The 14,565-nt window shown below is 35.5% G+C and overlaps 1 protein-coding gene across 1 annotated transcript; it reads right to left on the bottom strand.

Moving 5' to 3' along the window:
* Positions 1-12,643: 12,643 nt before the first annotated feature.
* On the bottom strand, positions 12,644-13,606 carry LOC126018612 (olfactory receptor 4A15-like). Its single transcript, XM_049780718.1, is given in 1 exon segment — positions 12,644-13,606. A coding segment is annotated over 1 exon segment (957 nt). The 5' UTR covers positions 13,601-13,606.
* Positions 13,607-14,565: the final 959 nt, after the last annotated feature.

The raw sequence follows: 14,565 nt of genomic DNA, 5'->3' as shown, positions 1-14,565 counted from the left end.
GCCCATGTTATCATTTTGACTAAAAAAGCTTTTTTACCACCAAAGAAAACCCAAGATACTGACACTACTGAAAACTTTACATCTACCTCTGAGTGTTTTCAATTATGTTTTTGTAAAGGTCATTAATGAGACAAATCAAGGTGTCTCTGGAAAATAAAGGGCATTAGGAAGCCAAAAAGGCAACTCAGGAGACCTCCAACATCAAAAAAATGTAGAGCATAAATTTGATGTTAAAGACACAAATCAGAAAGATAAATCAGGGAACTTCTTAAAATTAGCATTAGCTTCTCCTTTACCTTTGCCTCACATGCATGATGCCCCTTCTACTGGCTTGGATCTTAGTCCTTTCAAAACCCTGTATTGGAAACAACACAGTTATATTACATAGCTCTTATAGCAAGGCATTTTTCTTACTCTCTCCTTAGGTTCTTTCCAGCATGTCTCTAAGGAGTTTGGTCACCAACTACTTCCTTACCCCTAACTATCCTCCTGGAAACTTTATCCCTGAAGACTTGGTGTTAGTTCAAGCTTACGGAGATGGGCTATTAGTCACCAGAATTACAAACTCTTCGAATGAGGTAATTTTTTATTTTACTTTCTACCCCTAGATTTATCAAATTTGGGGGGAAACCAATCTGTATATATCAAACGAAGGTGAAGAGGTAGATTGGTTCCCACACCAGGAGACTAAAAACTCTGACCTAGATAATTTTTTATAAATAGAAATCAAGAACCCAGACTGCAATGCTGATCACAAAAGAAGTCCCAATGTTGGGAAGATCTAATGTACTCTTCAAAATCTGTTTAAATACATGAGCTGGAGACTTTCTCTTTCAATTTAAACATTTCACCTCATCTCGCACTTTCCATCTGATTATTCTCATGTATATATGATGGACCTCTTTTTGGTGATGATGTATCCTCCATGTTTTACTGATTTACTAAAAAATGTTTTACTGTTTTACTAGTGTTCTTGGAATAACTTCCTTCTCTCCTAACCTAGTTTGTCTCCCCACAATCCAAATAATTCCCTTTATATCATGTTAAAAAAAATAGTCTTTCTGAACTTTGTTCTTTGGTCCAACAGTTCAGAAACTAACACCTTTATTGTCTCCCCTTTTTTAGGGGATTAAGGATGCATGCCCTAAGTGAAAACTTCTGCTTCAGATTTCTAAAAGAATTTGAGAAACCCACTCTTAAAAATGAAAATATTATGGAAGAATAGAGAAGGTTAGGGAAGTTAAGAAAGATGATATTTTGGTCATTTGAAACCTCAAATAAGGTATAAATTTACAAATAGCAAAAAAGAGTTAAGTGCAAGGATAAACTTAAATCATTCAATAGCAAGCATATGGGTAGATGGCATGAGGTAAAGCAAAACAAGAAGCTGATAGTTCCATCAATGGCAAGAAGATAACACAGAATACAAGATCAGTAGATGGTATAGAGAAAGTAAATAAAACAGGTAATTCATGAATCTGCACAGACAACACACACTGATGGTGAGAAAGAATGAGACAAGTATTAAGAACAATCAAGAAAAGACAGTGATCAGACAAATTTTTATCAGGCGGAGTTGCTGTATCGAACAGAGATTTTGATTTCCGGGACTGTTGCAACACACAGAGTTCTACCTAAATGAGTTTGAAATAAAGAACCATTACACAATAGAGTTGAAACACTGAAATCTTCTGGCGGATGGTATGCATTACACGCCTTTCACAAATCTCAGAAGTAAGCTGGTTCCCCCATAACTCTCCTTCTGTTTTACTAACAGGAACATATAGACAGAGAGAGATGATAATTTTATATGAGAACATAAAATTAGTGAGGAGCAAATGTGAAGACATAACTCAAATCTATATGACCTCTAGCCATTAGTTTATGTAAAAACTTACCAACATTGTTCACATGACCCTTCTTGAACCCCCTCTATCAAGAAAGGCTTTAAGGAGGCTGTTACTTATCTTGACTCAAGGAGATATAAGAAATAGATCCAAAAAACACTTGGGAGTCTAAAATATATCAACTCTTTCCTCTGAGAATTTCCCATATATCCTCTCAGGGATTTATCATTATAATTATTTAAATATTCACTCTTTTTTTTTATTTAACCAACTTTATTACATACATGATTGTATTTCGGTTTCAGTCATGTAAAGAACACCACCCATCACCATTGCAACATTCCCATCACCAATGTCCCAAATCTTCCTCCTCCCCACCCAACCCCAGCCTGTACTCTAGACAGGCTTTCTATTTCCCTCATTCATTCTCATTATTAGGATAGTTCAAAATGTAGTTATTTCTCTAACTAAACTCATCCCTGTTTGTGGTGAGCTTCATGAGGTGAGCTGTAACTTCCAGCGCTTTTCTCTTTTGTGTCTGAAAATTTATTACTGAGAATGTCTTTCATTTTTCTTAAAACCGATAGATGAGTGAGACAATTCTGCGTCTTTCTCTCTCTCTCTGACTTATTTTACTCAGCATAATAGATTCCATGTACATCCATGTAAAGGAAAATTTCATGACTTCATCTCCTGACAGCTACATAATATTCCATTGTGTATATGTACCACAGTTTCTTGAGCCATTCATCTGTTGAAGGGTATCTTGTCTGTTTCCAGAGTCTTGCTATGGTAAATAGTGCTGCAATGAATATAGGTGTAACGAAGGGATTTTTGTATTGTATTTTTGTGTTCCTAGGGTATATTCCTAGGAGTGGTATAGCTGGGTCGTATGGGAGATCGATTTCCAGTTTTTGGAGGAATCTCAATATTGCTTTCCATAAAGGTTGAACTAGATGGCATTTCCACCAGCAGTGGATAAGAGTTCCTTTCTCTCCACATCCCCACCAACACTGCTTGTTCTCATTCTTTGTGATGTGTGCAATTTCTGGGGTGTGGGGTGGTACCTCATAGTTGTTTTGATTTGCATCTCCCTGATGATTAGTGATATGGAGCACTTTTTCATGTGTCTTTTGGCCATATGTGTTTCTTCTTTGTCAAAGTGTCTGCCCATTTCTTCTCCCCATTTTTTGATGGGATTAGATGTTTTTTCCTTGTAAATTTCTGTCAGTGCCTTGTATAATTTGAAGATTAGCCCCTTATCTGATGGGTATTGGGTGAATAGTTTCTCCCACTCAGTGGGGGGCTCTTGTATCCTGGGTGCTATTTCTTTTGAGGTGCAGAAGCTTCTCAGTTTAATATATTCCCATCTGTTAATTTCTGCTTTCACTTGCTTGGAGAGTGTAGTTTCCTCCTTGAAGATGCCTTTAGTCTCAATATCCTGGAGTGTTTTACCTACATGTTGTTCTATATGTCTTATGGTTTCGGGTCTGATATCGAGGTCTTTAATCCATTTGGATTTTACCTTCGTACATGATGTTAGCTGGGGGTCTAAGTTCAATTTTTTGCAAGTGGCTAGCCAGTTGTGCCAACACCAGTTGTTGAAGAGGCTTTCTTTGCTCCATTTAGGATTTCTTGCTCCCTTATCAAAAATTAGGTGATTGTATGTCTGGGGAACATTCTCTGAGTATTCAAGCCTATTCCACTGATCTGAGGGCTTGTCTTTATTCCAATACCATGCTGTTTTGATAACTATTGCTTTGTAGTACAGTTTAAAGTTGGGGAAAGTAATTCCTCCCATATTCTTTTTCCCAGTGATTGCTTTAGCTATTCTAGGGTGTTTATTGTTCCAAATGAATTGACCTTTCTATACACCAATAGTAATAAGGAAGAAATGGCCATTAAGTAAACAACCCCATTCACAATAGTGCCACACAAACTCAAATATCTTGGAATCAACTTGACTAAAAATGTGAAGGACCTATACAAAGAAAACTATAAAACTCTCCTCCAAGAAATAAGAGAGGACACATGGAAATGGAAGCACATACCCTGCTCATGGATTGGCAGGATTAACATCATTAAAATGGCAATACTCCCCAAAGCATTGTACAGATTTAATGCGATCCCTCTAAAGATGCGCATGACATTCTTCAAAGAAGTGGATCAGGCACTAAAAATTCACTCTTAGATAAGCTGTAACATTACTTGGACTGTAGGGATAGTATGTCCAATATGCTCAAAAATGATTAATACTGAGCACTTATATTTTAAATTTTACACACTTAATTGTGAATATAATTATCGTCATATCAAACATTGAAAACCTTAAGCTATGATAGTAATTTCATTTGCTGAGGAGAAGTAACTAAAAGTATTTGGTAAAAAAAAAATCATGTTTTAATGTTTAAATTATATTCTGTTTTATCTAATAAAAAGCTCTATGATACTCATAAACCACAGCATTGTTTCAGAGGCATTGTAAGGTTAGAGGCATCATAGTGTTGGAAGTTAAATTTAGATTTTGCGCATGCTAATCTTCTACTAATTGAGCTCTTTCCCCTGCCACAAAAGCAGCTTTTTACAAAATAAAGGTGTTGCACATTCTTAAAATAAATTTAAGACCGAATTTAATTTAATATCTCTGCAAAAATAAGAAGTTTCTTTAAGTATTTTCATCCTTCAAATTAATGCAAAATTATTATCTAATTCTCTGGGGTTGAAGTAATTGTACACAGGTAGGGTGTTTGCCTTGCATCCAGCTGACCAATCCTCAACATCACATATTGTCCTTCTGAAACCTGACAGGAGTGATTAGCCAGAAGTAACCCCAGAGCAGTGCCAAGTGTGTGTGACTCAAAACCCTAAAATAGTAAATAAATAATTCCATTTCTTATTAAAGTAGTTCTGAAAATGTTATGAAAACTTATATGAATAGAGGCTTACCTAAAATTTTAGCTGTTCTTATTTGGGAGGGAAAATTTTGGGGTGACATCTATAAATGCTCAGAGTCTACTTCTGATTTTATGCTCAAGTGTCATTCCTAGTGAACTCTATGGTTAATATGGGATACTGAAGATTAAACCTGGGTCTTCCATGTGCCAGGCAAGCAACTTACATCCTGTACATATCTCCTGCCCCTAATTATTCCTTAAATGTCCCACAAATCCAGCAGTGTTTTCTTTTTCACTAAATATTTTAATACTTATATTATGAGAATTATGTGTTCATGTCTTTGTTATCAACACTTTCTCACTAGAGTTCAAGTTACATACACACAAATCCACAACTCTTGTCTGCCTTGTTCAATGATGTGGGGCTGTATCATAGTACTTTCTGGCATGTAATAAACACCAATGGTTATTATAAAAAATGCAGCAAAAAATTCTAAACTTGGAATCGGAAAGGTGGCACTAGAAGTAAAGTGTCTGCCTTGCAAGTGAATGCCTAAGACGAACCTAAGAAGATTTGGTCCACCCACCCTCGCCCCCCACCCCCTCATCCCATGTGGTCTGCCCAAGCCAGGGGCAATTTCTGAGTGCATAGCCAAGATTAACCCCTGAGTGTCAAATGGGTGTGGCCAAAAATAATAAAAAAATAAAATAAAATTTCTAAACTTGAGTGAGCATGAAACAATATTAGTACTCATTATTAGTACCATAGATAACATTGATAAAAGTCCCGTGGATAGAAAGCAACTCTATTTGCAACCCACATTTCAGAATGTCTCCCCATTTCAATTATTGAAATGTTTATTTTCCTTCAAATATATTCTTGCTTATGTGTCTTTCTTTAAAATACAACAATTTGGGGCTGGAATGATAGCACAGCATTAGGGACATTTGCCTTGCATGTGGCCAATCTAGGGACAGATGTTGGTTCAATCCCGGAGTGTCCCATATGTTCCTCTGAGCCAGGAACATTTCTGAGTACATAGCAGGTTGTAACCCTTGAGGGTCATAGGGTGAGGCCAAAAAACAAACAAACAAAATAAATAAATAAATAAATAAATAAAATACAACAATTTGAGCTTTATGTGTTAAGTCCACTTTTATGGACTATTCCTCACTTTTATTTTACTCATGAGGACAGCACATCCTTAGAATTTGGGCCCACTGGATGGCTTTCCTCCCCTATAGGAGGAATCAAGATACTGCAAGGTACCAGAGAAATAAAGGTTTAGAGAAAATAAAAAAGTCCCTTTCTCCTCTGCACATAATAATAAAATTATATAAAGCACTATATTGGAAGTGTTTTGCTGAGAGAGGCTTGCAATACCCAGCTCTAGTGGGGAAATACCCCTATATCAGGGAAAGTGGTTGAACTTGAACCAGTGTTAGGGAAACTTTAAGAAATAGATGTTATAATAACTCAGATAGGTGATAGATGCCTCTGAAGCCTTTCTCCACCCCACCTTCTTAATCTTCCTTGATCTGGAATTTCACCTTAAGATATCAATGGCCTGTTGCCCTGGTAACCATTAGCCAACTCCCCTCCTTAGAGGAACTTGAAACATTTGGGCAACAGAATGGATTCATCTTGAGATGTCAAAGGCTTGCTGCCCTGGTAACCATCAGCCAACACCTCTCCTAAGAGGAACTTGACATATTTGGGCTAAAGAATGTACTTCTCCTCACTTCTCCTAAGGTTCCCACCTTATTTGAAAAAGAATAAGCTCACCATGATTGGACATTGTGCTTAAACATGGACTAAGAATTGGTGCATTCTACAAGCCCAACTTTCACATTGAGCCTCCTCCTACAGTTCCCTTAAACCTATAAAAGACCTTCCTAGGGCTTCCAGTTTCAGTCTTTATGTCAGATTCTAGGGCACAAACTAGCTGGACAATAAACCTGATTTTGCTAATTTCATTCTCTGAAGATTAGGTTTTTATTTGAGGTGGTGGACTTTCTCAGGCCATTAATACTGGTCAATGGAATAATGTTGAAGCAATGAGACACACAAATGAATTGTATGAAGACAATACTTTCTGGCAATCGTCTGGGTGTGACAATTTAATCTCTAAGTTAGGAGTTTTATAAGCGGTAAAATTCAGTTATAGGTATTGAGAAGAATGTTTGCAATTACAAAGTAGAGTTTAACACGTAAACAATACATTAAGCAATGGGTGTGAGCAGTAAGAATTTGAGTTACAAAGGAGCAGGTCTACACACTCAAGGCAGCTCTTTGCAAAATAACTTCAGATGCAAACAAGGGATTAATGGAGAAGTAGAAAAATATAAGAATACTATCCTCACAGGGATAGGCTCTATTATTTTAGATGTCAAGTGAAGAGGCTAAATCCATTACTAAGATGTAGTTCCATTATTCTGGAAAAAGTTAATAACCCATACCAGATTGCATACCAGAAATCCAGGCTTCAAGGAGATTTTGAAAAAGAGAAAAAATATAGTGTTTTTGATTTTATGATTATGTTTATGATTTTACTCAAGGTTATATTTTGCCTTTGAATTTCAGCAGAAGGGACAGTTAATTTTAAGGCCAAATAATATGAAGGAAATATAATGTCAGTATCATGACATGAATCTCAGAAATAATTGCAAGTGATCCACACAGGGGCAAAACATCCTCTATAGTGGGCCTTGTGGTCAAACATTTCTTGGGATAAAATGAGTTCTCAGCATGAGGAATAAAATTCATCAGACAAACCTACTGAATAGTCCTTATAATGGTGATGCCCAAGCATGACCCAACAGTCTTTGCTAGTAGTTAATGATTAGTTATATGTTTTTTTTATTTTAACAAAACCTATATTAGAAAAAGGAGGTGAAACCAGACTTAAAACTGTTACTTAACTTCATTGAGTTTTATTTTATCCTTTAATAGAATAAAAATCTATACAAGAAAGTGTCACAATATTAAGAGAATTAAAACATGTCAGCATCATGAAGGTGTAAGACGAGTCTTCATTTCACACCCTAAATTCAACTGTGATTTGTTGGCCCATCACCATATAATCAGGAAAAATTCAGACATCTATTTGTGTGGAAGGAGACTTTGAGATAATAGGATAGGAAAGGGAATGGAAGTAAGAGGCAGCACAAACACTATCCTAACCTCAAGATGATGCTTTAAATTTAAATATCACTATTTGAAGATTACATGATAATTTAATATGAGACACTAGGGATTCCACTCATGAACAAAAATTAGGAACAAGATAAGAAGGGTGAAATTACTATAGCTAATGCTGATTTTTTTATGTGTCTGTTGATCTATTTATCTTCTTTGGAGCAGTCCTAATTCATCATTTTATTTCTTAACGGATTACTTGCTTTTGTGTTGTTGAATTCTGTGAATACTTTATGGATTTTATTATTAGTATATCGTTTAATTTTATGAAATAGGCTGTCTCTGAGATTTAGAGATATTTTTAAATGTGGAAACTTTCATATAGTCTCATTTGTTGATAATTTTGTCAATATTGCTTATTGTCATAGAAATGCAAATCAAAACATTGAGACATCAATTCAGACCAAAGAAAATAGCCTATATACAAAACATCAAAAGATCTGGCCATTGTCTTGTAAAAAAATATAAAGGGATACTTTGATTTTGTGGCTGTTTAATTTCAGCCTCTGGAAAATAGTTTGATGTCCTTGAAAATGTTTTAAGTAAAATTAGCATATTTTTAGTAATTCTATTCTTAACTCTTAGAAACACTAAAATTAAACTTATAATTACATGTAATACTCATGTATTTCACTACTATTAATATTTTCTGAACAATAATGTACATATAAACCAAAATTTTAAATAAAATTTAAATGAAACCTTTTTAAATAAAAAAAAAATTTCTCATCTTAGACGCCAGAAGATTATACACCCACCATCCAGACTTCAATCCTGAACCCCAGACATAGAATTGACACAGTTCTTCACAACAGCCACAGGAACCAAAGCCCACCTGGGACATCCTGAATACTACTCGATCTCCAACATGTGCCAGTTCTAATATGAGATCCTGACAACGAGGAAATTGGGAACAAATGGACATAGAACAGGTTATCCTACCTTACCAACTAATGATAAACCAAAGTGGAAGACTTACCACACTATGGGCTGTGCAAAAGCCAAGAATGTGATCTACAGATGACTGGCTGATAGAACCATGACCGGGAAGTATGTATTCTGGGACCAACAAGAAAACCCTAGTCTAGGGTCTGGTCTACGTCCTACATAACGAACATGACCTCCAATGCCGGAGTCCTGACGGAGGCAATTGCAACTGAACGGGTCTTCCAGAATCAGAAGGAAAGACGATATCCAGACTACATCCGAGCCTCAGTGCAAGGGCCAAGACCACTAACCACAGAAGATAGATTAAAATGACATTGAAGAAACAGAACTTCTAAATCCACAAAGAAAGTCATCATCATAAGTTCCACTCCTTGACCTTGCACAGACTGAGACCCCTAGATCTAGAGGTCTGTCTTTACCATCCAAATCGGAGTAGAAGTCTTCCATACGGCACAAAAACACCAAGGGGAACGTGAAAGGAGTCTATGGATAATCCCATGACAATATATTCCAAGGGTAGGGAAACCCTGTATCTCTTAAGGCCAAGGGGATTTACATTTCGGATGACCCCAACATTTACTGTGCCTATGCAGTGACGGGGGAGAGACAAAAAACACTAAATAATCATTTATTATTATTATTATTTTATTTTTATTTTTTTATTTTATCTAGTTTTGATCGAATTCTTTGTTTTGGGGTAAATATTGAAGTAGTTGTCCATTTTTTAATTATATATTTACTTTTTCTTTCTTCTTTTCTCTTCTTCCTCCTTCACCTTGTCATATTTCCTATCTCAAGACCATGGCAACTATGTGGTGCATATTTTTATGGCTGCAGTGCTCACTGAATATCTTATTTGACTCCTCTTTTTGAACTGCTGTGGCATTTCACCTTCTTCTTTTCCCCCATCTTCTCTCAAACCAAGGACGAGAGCCTCTAGAATGACTCCGCTCATAGTCGGTGTAGTCGATTATTACCCCATTGTATTACCTTTTTCTTCCTCAAACAAATCCACATAACTTGATCTTTCTAGCCCCGCCTCCCAACTAGAGGGGGAAATAATGGAGGCACCAAGACCAAACAGGTATAAGCCCACTAAGTAATTAACTAGACACAGAGGGGACCACGCATTCTAGCAGCCCCTGGGGAGAAGAGTGGAGGATATGGGAGGTAGAATGGGAGCAGTTGTGGGAGGACTATTCGGTGGTGGGAATTCCCCTGATTCAATGTAAATATTTACCTGGAATATTACTGTGAACGATATGTAAGCCACTACAATTAAAATAAAAATTATGTTAAAAAAGTTTTTTTGCATGACTAAAATTCAATCATTAAAAACTGTACTTTTAAAGAAAAAAAATTTTCTGAGCATTTAACATTAATACATTAGAGAATAAGAGAATATTATTGTTTATCATGTGAAGAAATGAGAAATTAAATTGCATACACACATGGTATCATTAAAGATTAAATATTTGGGAGCTGCAGAGATAATACAGTGAATAAGGTGTTTGCTCTACATATGGCTGACCTTACTATGATCTCCAGCATCATTGCTGTTCCCCCAGGCACAACCTCTGAGAACTACCAGGTATGACTCAAAAGTCAAAATCAGGAGCCAGAGTGATAGCAGAATGTTAGGGGTTTTGCTTTGCATGCAGATGACCTGGGATAGACCCAGGTTTAATTCCCAGCATCCCATATGTTCCCCGAGCATGCCAGGAGTGTTTTTTAAGTGCAGAACCAGGAGTAACCCCTGAGCGTCGCCCTGTGTGGTGACAAAAACCAGCAAAACAAAGAAACAAACAAATAATCAAAACCAGACAAACAAACAAAATAGGACTTTAGACTTATAAATTTCAACCTGGTAGGATTTTCCTGAAATAGAACAGTAAATAATCTCCCTTGTGAAACAATGATAAAAGAAAATATTATTTTACATATATAATTACTGTAGAAAGCCATATTACTATCCAAGTGAACTCCAACTTAGAATATGTAACCTTGATAAGTCATAGCCAGATATATCCTATGGAAAACAGAATGTTGTATCACACTATCCTATAGTATTTTCTCATACAATTCTAAAAAAATTATAGATGATTGATATATAAATGTTAAGTTTCCATAACCCACTACAGCCTATTTTGTTGTAAACTACATAAATTCATTAGAGATGTGACAAAGCTCAACTTAGGTGACAAAATACCCTTGATTCCACTTAAATTTGCTACAGTATTTTAATTATAATAATATTTTGTTTTTTTTCAGTAAAGAATAACTTAAACTTCATAAGTGGCATTTGCTCAATATGCTAAGAAGTAGAAGAAGCAAATATTTTTAAGTATGCTAAATGAATTCAATTTTGAATTAAGAAAAGGTAAATGCAAAAAGAGTTAATTTTATGTTTCAGTAGTTTTGTTGCTGACTGACTTTCCAACAAGGAAATGGATAATGTCAGAATCTAAATATTAATCTTTATAAAACAGTACTCATTTTTTTGTTCTATTTTGCTTTATTTTATTTTGTTTTATTTGGGATCAACACCTTCTTGCACTCAGGAATTACTCATCGTTCTACACTCAGAAATTATTCCTTGCAGGTTCAGGGGAACATATGGAATGTTGGAGATTGAACCCGGGTCAGCAACTACAAGTCAAAAGCCCTACCCACTGTGGCTCCTAACGTAACTTATTTTCAAAACTGCTAAAAACTGTTGTAAACAGGAAATATCATTAATTTGATTCTTAAGAAAATTTTATTTTGCAGAAAGTCAAAAAAGAGACGTTTATAATTTAAAACAAAACATGTTCCCATAATGTTTAATACTATAAAATGTGTAGCCAGTTTATTTAAAGTAGAAAAACTTCAGATATCTACAATCTATAAATCTTAAACATTTACTTTCAGACCAAGGAGTCATCTCAGGAGATAAACTTTTGCTCTGCATATGGCCAATCCCTGTTCAATACTGAGTACTGTATAAGTCCTAGAGTACTCGACACTATTAGAAATGACTCTGAGTAGAGTCAAGAGTAGTCCCTGTGTACTTCAAGCTGAAGCCTTTCTCCAAATATTACTTCAAATATTATGGTGGCCAATTTATCTAGATTTATCAAATGGAGTTACAAAAAACTTGTTCATGATGTCCAAAATCATATACTTGCTATAGGGGGTGGAGCAATAGCACAAGGATGATTGCCTTGCATTGGGCTGATCCAGGACAGAGCTTGGTTCGATCCCCAGCGTCCCATATGATCCGCCGAGCCAGAAGCGATTTCTGAGTGCATAGCCAGAAGTAACCCCTGAGCATCACCAGGTGTGGTCCGAAAAGCAAACAAAACAGACAAACAAAAACAGTTGCTACAATCACAGCATATCATTGTACACAGCAAATTTCATTTATTAGAAATTCTCAGACATGAAATTGTACTATAATCATTAATTTGTCCAGGACATTATTTTTTACTGTTATATTTTAATTTTAAAAATTTTACTCTTAGACTAAAAGTAAACTAGTTCTCTTAGGTCACAATTTTTATGTAGCAGGATTTCTTCTTTAACAATAAGAAACTGAATTAACATTTCTCTGGGAACCTTAACGTAGTAGGATACATGAAAGGTATTGAGCCTAGGTAATTCTTTATGTATACTCTACAGAGATAAAGATTAATTTATATAGATACTAAACAATTCTCTAAATATAAAAGTAAAGCTAGGCATTGATTCTGTGAAATATTAACTGCTGACTAATATTAACTAATATTAACTTCTGGCTAAAGCTCTCTTCCAACAGAAGTCACATTTTTACTCCACAGTTTTCTCATTGCACTTTTCATTTCTGCATTTCTCAGGGTGTAGATTATAGGGTTCAACATGGGAGTTATGAAAGTTAAAAACACAGTCATAAATTTATCAATAGGAAAGGTGGAATTGGGCCTTGCATAAAGGAAGATACAGGGAACAAAGAACAAAATGACCACAGTAATATGTGATGCACAGGTATAAAAGGCTTTACGCTTCCCCTCCAAACCATGAGACTTTAAGGAATGCAATATAACTCCATAGGAAACCAGGAGAATGAAGAAGATAACACTGCAAATGGCTCCCCCATTTGCTATCAGAGAAAGACCGAGGAAATAGGTGTTGGTGCAAGCAAGTTTCAATAAGGGATACATATCGCACACAAAATTATCAATGACATTGGGACCACAGAAAGGAAGCTGATAAATAAGAAGAAATTGAACCACTGAGTGAAGAAATCCTCCAGTCCAGGCCACCAGCAACATGAGAATACATACCCGCCTATTCATGATTATCAAGTAATGAAGAGGTTTACAGATGGCTACATATCGGTCATAGGCCATCACCACCAGAAGAATGACTTCTGCACCAGCAAAAAAGTGATCTATGAACACTTGAGTCATACAAGCATGGAAAGAAATGGTCTTTTTCTCATAGAGTAAGTCTACAATCATTTTGGGAGCAACGACAGTAGAATACACAGTGTCTATAAATGATAAATAAGCGAGAAAGAAGTACATGGGTGAGCCCAGTGACTGAGTGACCTTGATGGTCACCACTATCAGAAGATTGCCTACGATTGTCACAATGTAGATGAGTAAAAATATGACAAAGAGAACTTTTTGCCCCTCTGGGTTCTGTGTGAGGCCCAGTAGTATAAACTCAGTCACATTGTGCTTATTTCCCATGTGTTCTTCTGAAAGTGTTTATCTCTGATGTCAGACGCAGACGCTGCAAAGACAAGGACCAAGGATGAAATCAAGATGACTTTAATGTATATCTCAAAATAAAGTTATATCTAATTCAACAACATTTCTTCACAAGTGGAATAATAAGTATTCACCCGTGGAATAATTATTTAGAAAATGAGGTTAGGAATATCTCCTTTAGTGACTCAAAACATTTTTATAAGCTTGCTACTTTTGCAATGATGAGATTTCAGTTGAGATTTCAGGATTCTATGTGGGAGGAAGATGTATCTGTGAAAAAGATGTACGAAACTACATTTGTGAGACTCTCACAGATACTGTCTGTGAGATACTTTATTAAACAATAAAATGATGTTTTTTCCCTAGAATATCTTTCACGAGGACCATATTTATAATATTTAATATTTGTTTTAATTTAATTAAATTAATATTTAATTTATTTTGTTTTTTTCCATATCCTCTGACTTTCTAATACATATGATTCTTAGAAATCATTTCATGGTGTCAGAGATACCCAAAGGGCTGAACTCATGCTTTTCAAGCAGGAGGCTGAAAACTGACACAAGTATAGACTTAGCATAACCAATTATATTTAATAAAATTAATATTTTTCTATTAAGCACTTATAAAAGTGCTTATGAAAGTTAATGAGAATAAATCACTAAGATCTGCTAAAACACAGAAACCTGTGGAAACCACCCTAGAATGACAATGAAATACATCTACATTGTACCAATTCTACAACATGAGACAAAAACTTACATGGCATGTAAAAGGTAAACTCCTGGGGAAGATGTTCAATGAACAATATATTAGAAATTATACTCTGAAATGGTGTTACATTCTAGACCTTTTGAAATATATGACCATATTTAATTCCTATATGCTTCTTCTCTATTTCTATAGCGAAATCATTAACTTGTTTTTATTAAATGATTAAAACT

Source organism: Suncus etruscus, chromosome 9 (assembly GCF_024139225.1).
Source record: "Suncus etruscus isolate mSunEtr1 chromosome 9, mSunEtr1.pri.cur, whole genome shotgun sequence".
In the NCBI taxonomy this organism is placed as follows: Eukaryota; Metazoa; Chordata; class Mammalia; order Eulipotyphla; family Soricidae; genus Suncus; species Suncus etruscus.
Note: the sequence above shows the minus strand (reverse complement) of the source record. Positions and strands in the feature narration are given on the sequence as shown.